Here is an 18,282-nt window from a genome sequence, read left to right as displayed (position 1 = left end):
AAGACCGAAAATTAGTCAAATCTGTCCAGCCGTTCTCGAGATTTAGCGAGACTAACGAACAGCAATTAATTTTTATATATATAGATTTCTATTATGACTGTGAGTTACTAAGAAAAACCAACTAATTACTTTTTTCACAATTTTTAATGACAAACATTTAATTTGTTTTATCGTAAGAAAAAACGATTAATTAAGTTTTCCTTATTTAAAGTAGTAAGAAAATGTCTATTATTCATTGCTAATTAAAAAAGCTAAAAATACGCATTAATAGAAAACTTAAATAAAATATGGAAAGAAATTTTGAATAAGTTTAAATTGGGAATGGTACGATAAACGAAAATATGCGTTTTATTAAAAAAGCGTTCTTTATTTGATTAATTATATTTTGGTTTTATCATTGGATTTTCTGTGGATGTTTTAGTTTATTTTTAAACTTTTATTTATTCATTGGGTTTTCTGTAGGTCACATATATACTGCACCTATAATCATTGGGCCTATACTATCTCAAAATTTCGAGTGCGATTTACACAACCCAATTAACAATCACAATGAATTTATTGAGAAGAAATGGTGATTGATATGTTTTAGAAAAACTGAATTTTTACAAAACTTGAGTGTCTGTTGTTCTCTGCTCTGATTGGTCTATTTCCTAACAAACAAAACACGCGAGGAATGACTCACATGAACTTATTTAGATAATCGTACGATATGCGAAAGAATTTTTTTTTTGCTTTAAATAGGGCATCTAGATCAAGGCATTACGTATTTTTTGCAATAATTAATTGCATCGATAAAAACGTATAGGACTTTTAAGGTAATGTTTAATTGAATGTCTGGGTGGAGCTTATGTATGCAATGATATTTAGTTACAAGCCTGATTGATACACAAAGCTATTGGCAGAGCTTTATATTATAACCACGACCTGTATAGCCGAGTGGTTAGCGATCCTACCTACTAAGCTAGAGGTCCCGGGTTCGAATCCCGGTAGGTGCAAGCATTTATATGATGAATATGGATGTTTGTTTCCGAGTCATGGATGTTTAAATGTATTTATGTATGTTTAAGTAAGTATATTGTATTAAATATATCATTGTCTTGTAACCTATAACACAGGCTATATATGCTTAATTTGGGGCAAGATAATTTGTGTAAAAAGTGTGTCAATATTATATATTATTATAACGTTGGCTTACACTTTGTACATATTTCTTAATCAACTTTAAGAAGTGAGGTTACCAATTCATGTATAGCTAGTGGCTAGCTACACATGAATTGAAGCTAGTGAAATTACTGGGCAAATGAGACTTGACATCTTATGTCTCAAGGTGATAAGCGCAGTTGTAATGCCGGTCAGAATTTTTGGGGTTTTTCAAGAATCCTGAGCGGCACTGCATTGTAATGCACATCAATTACCAACAGCTGAACGTCCTGCTAGTCTCATCTCTTATTGTCACAAAAAGAAAGGCAGTCAAACACACCGCAAGGCCTCCGTCAAACAAGTCAATAACACACTGCGTTTGGTACCAAAATTGTAATCGTTATTGCGAGATACTTCCGAAGCGTACATCCGGCGATTAGGCAGCGCATGCGCAACGAAAGGATGCGACCACTGAATAGTTAGGTCCGCCTAACGCACCAAGAACCCCTTACGAAAGCGCGGATGACTCGCGTATTGCACATAACTACATATGCTATTGCTAAACTTTAAACATACCTTTGTATTAACCTTCAAGTGGTCGGCCCAATTGCATTATTTTTAACGCTTGAGCTATTCATCGCAAGGACATACCATTAGCATACATTATTCGAAATTTAATTACTTGACATTAATGAAACGTATTGGCTTACAGACAGAGACAGATCGACGCCATCTTAATTAAGTAATTAAAAATATCTTTTATTCGGAAAAGCCGTGCAACTTAAGCAGAAACTTGACACATACGACAATTATTGTTAATGTCTATGTTATAATAATATTGACACACTTTTTTTTACACAAATTATCTTGCCCCAAGTTAAGCATATATAGCCTGTGTTATGGGGTACAAGACAATGATATATTGAAAACAATATACTTACTTAAACATACATAAATTCTTATAAACATACATAAATACATTTAAACATCCATGACTCGGAAACAAACATCCATATTCATCATATAAATGCTTGCACCTACCGGAATTCGAACCCGGGACCTCTAGCTTAGTAGGTAGGATCGCTAACCACTCGGCTATACAGGTCATCGAAAAATTAAGTTATATTGTTTTGATTATTACACATAAAATATATATAATAATAATCACTCATATAATTTATACGTCTAGATACAGCCTATTCAGGTTTATTACTTTAGTATGCATGACAGCTACGTCTTACACTCGCGATTAGTTGGTCACTTTGTTTTAGTGTTCGTTCGTTGCTGAAAATAGTGGCTAACTGTTCGCCGCTATTTTTTTTGACGTGTCCAAAGTTGTCATAGCCTATATAGACATATAAATTAAGAATAATATATGGCAATAAGTTATTACAAATTATACTTATAACGCCAGAATAATTATTATATGATACCTATGGTATTAATGTTTAATAAGTTTTTTTTTCTGAGACAAAGCGACGAGATGAGCGAGACGTTTACCTAAGGATAAGTGATACGCCCTGTCCATTATTGATTGCTGCTGCTTCTTGATTGAACTCAAAATTGTCTGCGACATTCCAATTGCTCTCGTCCCTTTGAGACATAACATGTTAGGTCTCATTCACTGCACTAACTACGACGCCCTTCAAAGGGAAATACATTAATGCTTGCACAATACTGCTTGATGGCAGAAAAAGGTCAAAGACGCCTCCCTTTCGCTAAAAAGGTAAAGTTCCTATTTATTTTTATTACCATTCAGAAACGCGATATATTAGAATTAACATTATATTAAACTCATCAGTACATTTCTATAATATATAATACAACTCGTTTAAAACTAATTTTCAATCACTGACTCACCGCGCCAAACCAGAAACGGATCCAGTTCTGTCGCGTCCCTAGAACGGGAGCTGGGATGCAAAAACATAATAACTTAGCCAGAATCCAATAATGCCATATTTATCACAACAACTATTCACACAGCCGACTAAACGACTCAACAACACAAACGTCTAAACCAACCAGTTCAAATTCAAATGTAGAATACTGGAACGCAAAAATAAATATTTAAAAGTAAAAACTGAAGTTGAAAAAGATCGACGCACTCGCGATATGTACGAAGACTGTTACATACATCACTAGCAACAAGTCGTGAAGGCATATCATGTATGGTAGGGGTTGAATTTTTCGCACACGAAAACGTTTCTTGCGATAAAAAGTAGGTATCGATTGCGAAGAAATAGTATTAATCGATAGAGGTTATCCGTTAGATATATTTACGTAAAAATTAACATTGCGTTCCACTTTGTAAGTAAATTATTATATTATTAGTACAGACTGTTAATTATTATTAATATAACATATGTATGATTTGTTATATTGATTGTAATAAAAATATTTTATAGTAATAGCACGGACTAGTAAAAAAGAAGGACTCCGCGCCGTGATATTAGCAAGTGAAGCATCTTTATACTAGTGTGTGTGTGGTTACGGGGGATACAAGTTACACATTTATTTCTCCCTTAAATAATCATATATCCACAAATACTTTTATATTATTGTTTTTACACTTTTTCACAACGCACAACGGCATTTATAAAATCTTTATTGAGAGCTAGAATTAATATTTAATGTTTTATATACTTTTTTATTGTGTTTTTTTATTTTTTGAATAAGGAAATAATGAAACTAAATGTATTTTTAAAACCATAGTTAAGTTAATAATTACGCATTTGTAATAATAATTTGCAACAAATTCAAACAAAATAGAACACTTAGGTCCTACGAGAACATAAATTGCTAACAGGTTATCACCTACACATTCACAATAATTAAAATATAATATTATAACCAATTAATTAGTAACGCGAAGATATTGATGTTCAAAATGATAAATAATATTCAACACCAAAGCGTGCTCTAACATCTAACAATAATATGACACTATTTTAAAATGTTATGTCATATTTTATGATGTGTTTGTAATTAGGTGCTTCCATGAATGTTCATCTGTGTTTTGATGAGGTTTTATATATTTTTCGTAAGTGTCTTGTTTCAAAACTGAATAAATACTGGCAGTCAGAAAAGTAACAATAAAAAGTTAACAGGGTATTACGCTCAAGTGAATTAAGTGTATTTAAAATTTGCTTGAGTCGACTAATGTCAAAATACACCAGGATAATTTATATTATATACACGGACTAGTAAAAAAAAGGACTCCGCGCCGTGATATTAGCAAGTGAAGCACCTTTATGATAGTGTGTGTGCGGTTATGGGGTATACCAGTTACACAATTTTTTCTCCCTTAAATAATCATTATTTTATAGTATTGTAAAAACAATACTATAAAAGTATCCACAAATACTTTTATAGTATTGTTTTTACAATTTTTCCCAACGCACGACGGCGTTTTTAAAATATTTTGTTGCGACGTAAACTAATCTGTGACAGACGATGGCAAATCTCATAACGGCGGCCGATCGGCTTGTATTAGTGTAAGTGTATGCGTGGGGCTATGTATTTACGCGTTTACTGGCTTGTTTTGGTGCCTCACTGTTATGTAAGGTGACACGGAGTTCTTCTTTTTTTACTCGTCCGTGATTAAATATAACTATATGTTGTAAATTTAATAACTTCATGGATATCAAGTATTATGAAGTATTTACATCTATTGTGAGGATTTAAGCACACACCGATATTTCATATATTATTAAATTTGAATCAATTTTGAGAAAATAAAAGAATTTTCTGACGGATAGACGGGAATGCCGATTATTCGGCTGTTTTTGTAGTCTGTGACTAGACAGTGATTTTTTGGTATACTATGAATTTTGTGCTTAAACGACCACTCATCCATATGTCTTAACAGTTTTTCTTTTTTTAAGAAGAAAATCTTTTTCTTATTGCTAAGCTCACCTTGTGAATACTTATTGATAATAACTTGTTTACCCATAATTTACCTAAATATTACAATATGGTAGATAAAAATTCAACCGAAAATATTGATCAGCCTTGCGAACTATTCGTTTAGGCGACTGTTCAGCCAAACTCGTAGTGGGCGAATTAGTACTGTCACCAATTCCGATTCGATTCACTTCATGAACATCAAATTTACCACCCATTCCAGAATATATGCCTCAGACCTAAGAAGGCAAAAAATAAAACTAGGGCGCAAAAAGCAGGGTAGCGCCTTATTTTAAAAGTACAGTTAGATTACAATTCCATTTAATAATTAAACAGCTTAGGAGTGTTCCATTCCCAACATTGGTATAATAAAGTAATAAATTTTTTGTTGTAGTAAACTTTACCACGTAAAGGCTTTACAATTATTTTGAATTTCGTAATACACGTCATGTTTTGGAGAATCATTTTTTGGGATCGGATTAATGTAAAAGCATATACATCGCTCAATAATAAACCGCCATTTTTTTAACGCCAATATGATAAACAACAGATTGTTATAGATTTTGATGAACAGTATACAAAAATAAGTGATGTAATGTATTTGTAAGTTGTGTAAGTTGTGAAAACTTAAAAGATGACACTTAGGAGTGTTCAGGCCTCGCGAGCCCAAAGAGAGCGGAAAAACTACGCCAAGGTCGCGGGTTGCGCGCTATTCAGCCAAGTGGAAACTATACTATACTCACACTGATATTAGCTGCCGATGTTTTCCAACTATTGCACAACTTGTACTGTTGTTTACGTATGTACATCCGAAAGCGGGTTTATACAAACCGTTATGAAAATATATGGACGGGTACTGTCATCAAGTTTGAATTTGGAATAATATGACTTCTTTTGTACTCCACGATATGTTTGATTCTCTGTGGTGCCCGTTTGATTCGTAAACAGGATGTAAATACTACGTAATAAGCGGCGGGACTGTCTAAGTAAAAATTTAAATTTAGTTTAGTATGAATTGTGCAGTCATTTGACATTAGTTTGAAATAGTAGTAATCACAGTATGGCGATTGGTGACGAAATATAATCCAGCTAAGTTTGAAAGCGAACAGTTACCTAAAACGTTGTGGATTTCGGCTACCTCCGTTTTTTACAAGAATATAGCCGTCATCTGTCAATCTATCAATGACTACACGTTTCATACAATCGAGTGAATCGGTTTTTTCTTAGAGAGTTTCGCTAGGCTGATCATTTGAGTTATGTTTATCCTGGAAGGCAGTGTCTCTTTTCTTACTTTCCATATTCTTGGGATTTAAACTTGTGACTCAGACAGAATAAGGCCTATTTTAAGTATTTTCAATAGTCTTTGCAGTACAAGTTCTGTAATGACTTTTATTGGCAAATTTTACCTTGATATCTTGACTTACATTATTGCAACTTTCCTAGGCGTCTTTATTATGTACCGATTCAAGGCCGTTTAAACCAAAACTTGCAGAAATATGAGAAACTATCGATTTAATATGCAATCATAAAGTGATACACCCGCGTACAGAAGCATTACAACTAAGAACATAACGATAGACTAAAAACTATTAACTGAAACACACTCAGAAGGTGTAAACAGCAATAAAGACCACCCGCTAACTATTACGAAAAGAGACCCTTGTCTTAGTAAATTTATTATTCCAGTAGCTAAGTCCATTCGCATCTCCAAGTCAAAACATCCCGCTGCAATGATTTACAACGCTATAAACATAGTTTTATATCTGATACGAATGAGCTTTTATATGTGAGATTGCGCAGTCAACCTTCTTAAAAAATTTCATCCATCTTCTAACATTAGTCCAATATATCAGTGATGTTGTATGACGGGAATTAATATTTAAAAGTGTTAAATTGAAATAATATTTTATTGCAGCATTCATAAACACTACAGATGTATATGGGGAGGCATAAAAGACATAGATTATAAAAAGGAGATTAAGGGTTTCCCAAAACGAAAGCTGATTTCGGGGGTCGACGTAGTCCAAAAATCGAAAAAAAGTCGAGATAGGATTTTTGAAGTAATTTGGCTGTGTTTCAATTTAGGAAGGGACTCTTGCCGAAATTTGGGAATCTACGATCTAAGGTATGCACACTTTCATCATTAATTAATTTAATTATTAGCCTTAGAAATTTTCTACGATTCTTGTACTAGTACATACTAGTACTAAACTATTTTATGGCAGATAGCTCAAGTTACAAGCTACATGAATAAAAATCGATTTAATGGTAGGATTGCAATGTAATCTAAGTCCCTCGCTTTGTCTGTATGTCTGATGGCGATAAATTAATAAGAATGTGAGAAGTTATACTTCTTTGGCATAACAATGCAAAAATAATTCAAAAACTTTACATTGAAGTTAGCAATAGTGTTGTGTTAGTGTGTGTGCATATCTCAAAATAGAGGAATAAATAAATGAAAGTGTCAACGCCAATAAAGCGGGAATTATATTGTATGTAACATTAGTCAAGGGTCGTAACCCGTTAATGATGGTCGGTTTACCGTGAACGGTAGTTTAATGCGAGTATCTTTACCGCCGCCGATAACAACTTATCTTTATGGATAGATAGCGACTTGCATGATCATTTTGATCTCGATAATAGCATGTTAAAGTAATATTAATTAATTGTTGAACGAATTAACTCATACCTTTTATAAATCGTGGACATTTTAATAATAATACAGTCACCAGTGGGAGGCTCCTTTGCACAGGAAGCCGGCTTAATTATGGGTACCACAACGTCGCCTATTTCTTCCGTGAAGCAGTAATGCATAAACATTACTGTGTTTCGGTCTGAAGGGCACCGTAGCTAGTGAAATTACTGGGCAAATGAAACTTAACATCTTATGTCCCAAGGTGACGAGTGTAATTGTAGTGCCGCTCAGATTTTTTCGGTTTTCCCATAATCTTGAGCGGCACTGCATTTTAATGGGCAGGGCGCATCAATTACCATCAGCTGCACGTCCTGCTCGTTGTCCTTATTTTTATAAAAAAAAACCGTTAATAGTCTTTTTTCTTTTGCATATATTTTATTATAATATTACGAAATAATAAGGTTATTTTAAAAATGTTTATTTATACGGTTAAAAGTGCAATTGTTGAGTTTTTTTTCCATTACTCCAAACGCATCTGTGGTAATTATAAAAAACTAGCTGACCCGGCAAACGTTGTTTTGCCATATAAAGTATAATTCACGCGATAGTTTTATAAGTAATAAAATATTGCCTATATTATAGCCTGTACATCATTTTGTTCTATTGTCAATAGTTTTTGCAGCGCACGCAAAAATAGGTTTTCGATTTTACACCTTGTGTTACAAAATAGCAATTTTATTACGGATCCCTAATTTTGAAAAAAAAACATATAGCCTATAGCCTTCCTCGATAAATGGACTACCCAACACTGAAAGAATCATTCAAATCGGACCAGTAGTACCAGAGATTAGCGCGTTCAAACAAACAAACACTGCAGCTTTATAATATAAGTATAGATTATATGTTGTTGACGTATAATTTGAAGTGCAATTATTAAGATTTCTTTTTGATTTATGCAAATAATTGTAGCTTTCTGTGATGTTACAATATAATGTATGTTAAGATTTTAAAAGTCAAATTCGCTTTTTCTTAGCATAGGATATACAATGACTGTTAAGTGCGTTAAGTTCATTACAACAGAAATGACCGTGATAATATCCGTCGAATAACTGTTCCGTCTCCCTGTCATAACGTTGGATTCAAAAAGCAAATTCAAAATTCAAAAACAATTTATTCATGTAGGTCACGGAAATGACACTTATGAATGTCAAAAAAATAAATAAAAATATTGTTTCTTATTGAATTTACCGCTAAAGGGTTGAGCTAATGAGAAGAAGTAGCAAGAAACTCATTGCCACTCTTTTAAGTCAAGATTTACATTTTAATTGTTTTACAAATCATTTCAATTACACTATAATATGCAAAGTGACGCAACAAAAATACTCAAATGTCAAAAACTGAAAGGCTTACACGAGTAAGTCAAGTTGACGACCAACCTTCAATACTGAAGAAGAAGAAGAGACTCAAGGAACCAATGTAATACCTGTGTAATAAAATGAGGATAGGTACTAACCTGTATTATTGTTATTGTTGTAATGATGTGCAGGTGGAGGAATGTAGTCAGGCAATTCCGGGAGGCACACGTTACTCTCGTACATGTTCGGAGGCACGTTTGCGAGGAGGGACCTTTCCTTCTCAACATCTGAAACAACAGAATACTCTTATATCATTGGTACATTCTTTGATGTACAATAAACAACTAGGCCCACGCGTTCAAACTCTGTTTACGCGTCTATTAGGAAGAGAATTCGTTCAGTTGTGTTTAGACCGCGCTTTGAATACAACGCCACGCAATGAGAATGTGTTCATTGAAAAATGTCCAAATAAGAGTATATCCAAACTTAAGTAAGTGCCACTTTAATTTAACATAATTGTTTGACTAACTTGACGTTTTTAATTATTTTGCTAAATAATTACATTTCAATTGCAAACACAAATTATTCTTGCCTCGTGTTCGCGTCTGTCTCTTTCGCACCATAATCAATCATAAGACTTCGAACATTACTGCTACGGTAATGAGGTGTTAATTTGAATGAATGTTTTAATGTTATCTGTAAGTTAATGTATATATATAGACATTTCTGACGTCCTTTTATTAGGCGATTGAGGGTACATCGAAAAGAATTAGTGTTTTTAATAAAACTACATATCGATAAATAAAGAATATTTCTCAATTTATACGAATAATTTCTGTTCATTACGAATAGGTAAAAATTATGACAAAAAAGTCAATCGGTTTAGAAGTTCAAAGTAGCCAATGCAGTATCATATAATTTTAATGATAGATTTCTTTATGTGTTGCATCATTTATTGTGAAGTAATTTTTAACATATTTGGGAATCAGAAATATGAATGGAAACGTAAAGCTTAACTCTACTTTTTATTGAAGTAGGCGTTACTTTGCGGAAATCCATAATTATACAAATGATTTAAGTTTTCTTTAGTGTTAATTCCGCCAATATTTGTTTTTAAACAATTAGACAAGTGTTTCGCCTCTACACGAGGCATCCTCAGGACGTGTTGTCCCGCCAAAATCTGGCACGAGACTCAATGATTTAAGTTTTCTTTAGTGTTAATTCCGCCAATATTTGTTTTTAAACAATTCGACACGTGTTTCACTTCTACACGAGGCATCCTCAGGACGTGTTGTCTCGCCAAAATCTGGCACGAGACTGATTTTGGCGGAATTAACACTAAAGAAAACTTAAATCATTTGTATTAACTCTACTTATCAAAGAGTCTGATTCTAGCAGTACTCGGTTCAAACTCAAATATTTTTCATTTATTGAAAGTCAAAAACTACTACCCATTCGGGAATGAATGCCTGAGAAGAACGGACGTAAAAAACTCAGCGGGTTTCTTCTTTTTTTTTTATTCAAATTTCGATACAATAAAATTTGTAATTTTAATAGCATGACGGTGGTCGCTCCATTCCCAATCTTTTATTTTATATAAAAGGGGGCAAACGGGTAAGAGGTTCACGGGATGGGGATCGGTGAGGTAACCGCCCATGGTCATCCGCAACAATAAGTGTCAAGAGATGCATTTTGAAGCCTTTGAGAAAAAAGCCTTTTTTTATGCAAAAAAAAAGTCCGCTCAGTTTGTTCGTCTTAGGTCGGAGGCATTCTCTTTGGAATTGGTGTTAGTGTGTGACTTTCAATAAGTGCAGTCACATCGTATTTTCAATAAAAAAAATTGAATTTTGAATTTGGGATGGAGTATGCTCTTTTCTTGAAGGTCCCTAAGTCATACATGTGGTATCATTAAGAAAAGCATTTATGTTATAGTAACATACATCTTACAAGAGAACATGGGCGTCGGAACCCCCTTACTACTATAGATATCTCACAAAAATACTAAGCTGTTTTAACTGGCCATCGCCTAAATGAGCTGAGAATATATGAGTTAATCTCATCTATTTAATTCTTACTATACCTGGTAGTATAATACTTACCTTTTTGTAGTATTTCTAAATGTTCCCACAGGATATCGCCCATGAACGCCGGTGCTCGGGCCACAAATTCCTCACGACCCATCGCGCAGATATCCTTGCCCTGAGCTCTCGCGAACTGCTGCAGAGCCACTCCCTCCAGGGAGAACTCCCGCGCTGCCCATCGCAGCCACGCCGCGACTGCTGCCTCACTCCATTGACGAGGATCTGATTAAAAAATATATCAAAATGCCTTAGATAATTTATACGTCTAGATAGTCTCTTGTTGCTAGACTTAGTCTGCTAACTTAAAGCGTTGCTAATTCTCACTCTGTCTTCTTCTATTGACCTAAGTCAGAATGAGAAATAGCACTCCTAAGCAGCTGTTTAAAGTTAGCGGACCATTATGATAAGGGGATACGCTCGCGTTGTGTATGTCACTTTGTGTAAGTATGCGTGCGTTGCTCAAAATAGGTTAACTGGTCTGCCTATTGCTTAAAGGTCGGCAGCGCTCCTGTGGCTCCTCAGGTGTTGCAAGAGAATGTGGGCGGCGGTGATCACTTAACATCAGGTGAACCATAAGCTTCCTCTTCCATCAAAAATTGTGTTACAACTTACAAGTATGAAAGTGGTAGGTAAGTCAAAATCCAACAAGCTTTATTAAAATAGGCTTTTGAATCGTCATTATAAAATAATAAAATAAAATCATTTTTTTGCAGGTCAGGGACCCATATAAAACATGTTTACATATAAGTAGGTAGTCAAAATATTTTAAAATTATAATATGGAATATGTATAAAGATAATTAATTAATCTTAATATATATAAATCTCGTGTCACAATGTTTGTCCTCAATGGACTCCTAAACTAATAAACGGATTTAAATGGGAATTACTTCATGGAGTGCAGTTTGCTCCAACTTGAGAGATAGGATAGTTTTTATTTCGATTTGGGACTCATAATTATTTTTATTTTCAATATTTGTTTTGTATGGACATATTTTCTTTGAGAGAATTTAGTGACGCACGGTTTGACAGTTCTGCTGTGAAACAATTTCATTATAACAACAGGCCGGAGCATATTTTACGAAATAATTCTTGATGATAACATCATAAGAAATATTATTGACAAATTAATAAAAAATAGTAATTTACTTATTATGTACAGAACAACGTCTGTCGGGTCAGCTAGTTAATTAATATAAAATTAAATTCACTTAAAAAAAAAAAATAGTCATTTTACGTAAGGGATCTGGTGTACCCTTAGCCAGTATTTGTAAAATACATTGTCAAGGGATGCCTCAGTGACGACTTTAATTATCTTATTATTAGAATAACGGACAGTTTCCCAGAAACCCGCTATTCCATTCCGTATAACAGTGTTTATATCGTCATATAATATTTCTTTCAAATTACTAAATCTGCCATACGATCGGAAACAGTAGAGCTCGAGAGAAGAACATACAAGGAACTATGAATATTTGGCATTCAAAAGCGTTCAGTTTAAGCTTAATTGAATAAAGTTTATTTCACTTTGAAAATGGAAACCCTATAAAGTTTGTTTCTCTTGAGAGTATCGAAATACATTTTATTTGTGGCAGAAATCATTTTTTTAAGTTAACTAAGAAGTTTGATTTTTTTTAATTTTAAGACTGTAGACCAGATTATATCGTTTTAATTTCAACTCGATACCTCCACGCGTTCCCGAGATAAAGGGTCTTTACAGACAGACGGAGGGGACAAAAAAAGGGGAACCCTTATGGTTTTTTTACTTTTGAGTTACGGAACTGTAAGAATGAATCAAGAAATATATTTTATACTAGCTGACCCAGCAAACGTTGTATTGCCATATAAAGTAATAAGAAAAAAATCAATTATTAAAATTTTTGAGATATAAAAAATAGATGACGACCGATTCTCAGACCTACAAAATATGAAGTCGTACATAAAATCTACCAACTATAGGTAGCTAAAATTAAGTTTTTTTATTACCTCCGGAGAAAGTTAGAATGATATAAAGATTTTAATTAGTTATTCATTTTAAACTATTCTTTCAATATGATTTCTGAACGACGGGGCACACCTTAAAGGAAAAACAAAATTGTTGTTTTTATTTCATTCCGAGCATTTTCATATTTATTCCTTTTAAACCTTCTCTGGACTTCCACAAATAATTCAAGACCAAAATTAGCCAAATCGTTCCAGCCGTTCTGGAGTTTTAGCGAGACTAACGAACAGCAATTCATTTTATATATATTTTATATTTCCACTTAAGCGAAATCTAAGCGGTCGAACATATAAAAGAAATATGCTTTGAATGTGGCAAGAGGAACAATTAGCGAGGCGTGCTCTGTTGACCAACAGCGGAACTTGCCACACTCGCCGGAAACGAGCGACCTTCGAGCGAAGCGATGCCCGATATAAATGATTTCTATTATTGCTGAAGATGATCACACGAAAGTTAGTTCTACATATCTAACGTTGGAAGATGTCCTAGATTGGCACTTCCTGTAGTCTTTTACAATAACTTGCTGACCCAGCGAACGTTGTATTGCCGATATTAAAATCGCGATACAAAAGTAACTGTTGATCGTAGATGGGTGAAAATTTGAAGTTGTATGTATTTTTTAATGCTGACTCATAATAAAACAAACTTAAAAAAAAATAAAAAAAAATCGTGTGGACCACCCTTAACATTTAGGGGGATGAAAAATAGATACTGTCCGATTCTCAGACGGACGGACTCATGAGAATCGGTCAAGCCGTTTTGGAGGAGTTCAATGTTTAACACCATGACACGAGAATTTTATATATTAGAAGATTATTAGCGTACCGTTTCTCTAAAAAAAAACTCAAAATTCGATAGACATAACTATCTACCTCATCGCAAAAGTTAGTTATCTCATTGCACATCAATATCTCAGTTCAAAATAGTAACAATTGAAAAAAAGGGTTCCAAAAGAAAACAACCCGAGTTGTAACTGTATAAAACGAAAATATCCTAGAGTTATGAAGATATATTGGAAGTAACCACTTACATTCAATTATCGGCTTGATTCTCTGTGGTACATAATAGTGGGTTATTGTTTATGGAATAACTTCTGATACTTATCCCAAACTTACTGAATTTCAGGCTTGTTACACTTTTGAACAGACGTGTTTGTATGTTTCATTCGCCCTACAAGCTTTTAGAAAATTATAAATATTGAGTAGAATTTTAAGCTATTGCATAGCTCTTATCGCGGGCCTTGAGCGTGGAGACCGAATCCAGAAATTCCGTAACGAAAATAACCTAACACTTACTTACTAGATCTATATAGATATTTCACCATGGTTATTAAAGTAGCCGTGGAACAGCGGTTATCACGTATGCTTTTTGTGCAGAAGGTCTCGGGTTCGAGCTTGTGGTATGACAAGCATTTTTATTTAGTTTCACCTGTCCCATTGTCTGTCTGTAATCAAATCTTGTAAGTTAAATTATGCTTTTTTTTAAATTAATTTTATCAAAATAAAATACTGCATAAATAAAATAAATAAATAATTATAATTGCATAAGTTGATAAAAAATGCTATGCAATAGCTTTACCGCGGCAGTCCCCGAGTGACACACGTCTTTTTTTTGTGTTCTTTTCCGTAAACAATCCCATTTGATATTCCCAAAAAACTATACTGTTAGCCATTTGAAGTTTCACCTCAAGGAGCCTCTCTTGAGGACAGTTGTCATGTCATGAAGATAGTTATTACTCACTTTCATAATCATTTTGTATATAAAATTTCGTATTTTTACTGTTCATTGATGACCAGTTATTGATGTTTTACGCAACGGTTCCCAGATCTCCATATAAACGTGGAAAGATTCTAATTTTTGCAATTAAAATATTTACAAGCAATTTATTGGTTACTTAGCAAATATTTCCATCAAGTTAATCGATACAAATGCAGTTAAGTGACGAGGTGGGTCACAAATTGCGGAGTGCATCGTAACTTAAGTTTTTCTCCGAGACTAAAGCCGGCTAAGTAGTGATAATAATAAATAATTAAGTTTAATTACGGCTTTTAGTAACTTACCGCCTTTAGAAACGTTCAGTTCTTAGACTTTGCACTTAATATCACATTGAGAATTGGAGTAATGCATTGTTATTGAGAAAGGAATTAAGAACCAGGAATATATTAATATTATGAAGTTGTTTGTTTATTACTTTATATTTTTTGTGTTTCGTACCTCAAAAGGAAAAATGGAACTTTATAGGGTTACTTCGTTTTGCGACAGACCAACTGTCAAGAACTCAAGACCCTTCATCTCCGGAACGCGTGGAGGTATCGAGGTGCTTTATGAGGTCTGCGTGGAGTTGACGTCACTATGACCTATCTAAAATGGCGCAGTATCCCTCTCTCAACTTGCGAGTTTTTTATATTGTTTTCCTAGCATTATACTTCTAAAATCTAAATAAATAAGATCTGGGTCGCGCACTCGTCCTTAGTTAAACGTGAGTATTTCTATATCTTCTCTAATCTAGTTTTTTTTTATGAAATATACGATAGGACGAAAATAGGACGAGACGAGCAGGACGTTCAGCTGATGGTAATTGATACGCCCTACCCATTACAATGGAGTGCCGCTCAAGATTCTTAAAAAACCCAAAAATTCTGAACGGCACTACAATTGCGCTCGTCACCTAAGAGACATAAGATGTTAAGTCTCATTTGCCCAGTAATCTCACTAGCTACGACGTCCTTCGGACCGAAACACAATAATGTTTACACATTACTGCAGAAATAGGCGCCGTTGTGGTACCCATACTCTAGCCGGCTTCCTGTATAAAGGAGCCTCCCACTGGTAGTTCTGCTCTTACAAATACGATATTGGTTTCACGACTATCTTGTATCATAGAGTAGGGATAGATACCTTACTACTAATAGCTGACAGAATACCTACTAACCTGAGCCAACCTTGTACCAATGGAGTTTTACAAATATAAAAAAATTATCAGCAATTTTTTATCTTTCTTTGAAGGCCGTTTCTTTATTAACGTATGCAAATTAGTTTCGATTACGTATCGTAAGTCTTTTGGGTACTCTGTCACGAGAATTAACACAAACATAATGCTTCTTTGACATTCTTAGATATCTACTTTTGTTGCAAAAAAAATTCATTAAGTAGCAGTAGCTGCGTATTTTATTAATTGGAAAAGAAACGAAACTTTTTCGCTTTTAACAGCTCACAGTACGTGGTAAAGAAGGTTCGTTGTACACAAGTTCTGTGCATTAGTAATCTATTTTTTTTAATCAATGCCGGATTTAGAGGTCTGCAAGCCACGGAGCAAGAAAATAAATGGAGGCCCCAATGTATTTTTTAAAGAAATGGAAATTCTTTCAGTCGAGTTTTATAAGAATAATTTATTGTGCAATGAAGTATTGATTCTTTTATGATCTAACAAACATATAAATATAATCGAAAATAATAATTTTGGGAATTAACTATGAAATTTTGATCTTCGAGAATTCGATAGTAAAAAATTTCCGGAGATACCATTTCCATAGTCCTTTTTGTATGAGTTGATCAATGACACAAATTGTGAGGGCATCTTTTATAGAGGGCCCGGGGCTGTTGTCGGACCCTACCCTAAATCCGAAATACCGTTACCTAATGGCAAGCGATACGCCTCGTCCATTTCAAAGCAGCCTCGCTAAGGGTACTCATTTGACAAGCAAATTTCACTAGATACGAAACCTTTCATTATATTATATATTCAGTATTTGCGCATTTTTTGGCGGGAGAAAAAAAAGAGCCGCTGTACGCTAGCCGGTGCAAAGAAGCCTCTACCTATTTTGGACTTCTGCAAATTCATTGATACCGCTCAAAATCGTGTTCAAGCGTACAACAAACTATCCATTACTGTTTTAAAGCGGTCGTGAAGTGACACCGGAAGTACAGACAGACGGCGCGTAGACACACGTATTTCCGCCAATCAAAGCCGGCGACAAATCACCTGAGTCATCATTGAATACTCTTACGGCCTTATAAATAAAGTTGGTATAAAGTTATACCTGAGAATAAACCAAGAATGTGCAAAATGTCGACTACATCGCTGACAACACTGTCAATACAATGATAACTCTGAAGTTTTCTGAATATCAGGCAGCATTGCAAATAAACGCGGGAAATGTTATACGTCAGAATAAACCAATCATAAGCAAAATGTGTATTTGTAAACATTTTGTACATTCTTGGTTTATTCTCAGGTATAACTTTATACCAAGTTTATTTGTAAGGCTATTATTGTATAAATGTATTTCTTTTTGAGTTTTTACCTTCTGCGAAATTTTACATGTTCTACTGATTTATAAATTGTCCAGATTGTATAAATATTTTGTCTATTCCGAATTTACGCGCATGGTAAATCTAGTTGATTCTTCATCATTTACCAGTGGGAGGCTCCTTTGCATAGAAAGCCGGCTAGATTATGGGTACCACAACGGCGCCTATTTCTGCCGTGAAGCAGTAATGGGCGGGCTGATGGGCGCCGTAGCTAGTGAAATTACTGGGCAAATGAGACTTAACATCTTATGTCTCAAGGTGACGAGCGCAATTGTAGTGCCGCTAAGAATTTTTGGCTTCTTCAGGAATCCTGAGCGGCACTGCATTGTAATGGGTAGGGTTTATCAATTACCATCAGCCGAAAGTTCTGCTCGTCTCGTCCCTTATTTTCATAAATAAATCTTAAGTTGATACTCCAACAAGTTATTAAAAAATAATGGTTCCTAATCTATGTTGTAAAGAACTTCTAACAAATAAAAATAATTGAGAACCTCTTTGATGAATCGCTTATACAATTATTGCGGTTTTATTACTTTCCCTTCCTGTGCAAGGCAGAAAAGCTGAATGAATAAACAAGTACTGACTCGAAATAGCATTTGTAATTAACACTATTTTCTAATTTGTTTTTCTATTTACGTCATTGGATCCTAATCATTTGTGTAGTGAATTAAATACATAGATAATGTTATTGTGCCTTAAAGGTTATATTTTATTTATACAAGTAATTTAATTTGACCTAGCTTATTATACAAGCTGAATAGCATAAAATAAATTGTTGCTTCAATTTTTTTTTAACGACCGTAAGAAAGCAAAGAAGTAGGTACTGATTTAAGAAGAAATGGCAACGTAGTTGACT

The 18,282-nt window shown here is 34.1% G+C and overlaps 1 protein-coding gene across 3 annotated transcripts in view; it reads right to left on the bottom strand.

Moving 5' to 3' along the window:
* The window catches only part of LOC126972542 (ETS-like protein pointed), a 216,316-nt gene that overhangs the window by 39,717 nt on the left and 158,317 nt on the right, over positions 1-18,282 (bottom strand). For all 3 annotated transcript variants that reach the window (XM_050819377.1, XM_050819379.1, XM_050819380.1), the window contains 2 exons: positions 11,133-11,336; positions 9,192-9,320 (listed from right to left, as the gene is read on the bottom strand). In XM_050819377.1, coding sequence (XP_050675334.1) covers positions 9,192-9,320; positions 11,133-11,336 — 333 coding nt within the window. The remainder of the gene's footprint in view (positions 1-9,191; positions 9,321-11,132; positions 11,337-18,282) is intronic.

This window comes from Leptidea sinapis, chromosome 26 (assembly GCF_905404315.1).
Source record: "Leptidea sinapis chromosome 26, ilLepSina1.1, whole genome shotgun sequence".
Taxonomy (NCBI): Eukaryota; Metazoa; Arthropoda; class Insecta; order Lepidoptera; family Pieridae; genus Leptidea; species Leptidea sinapis.
This window is presented reverse-complemented; position numbering and strand designations above follow the sequence as displayed.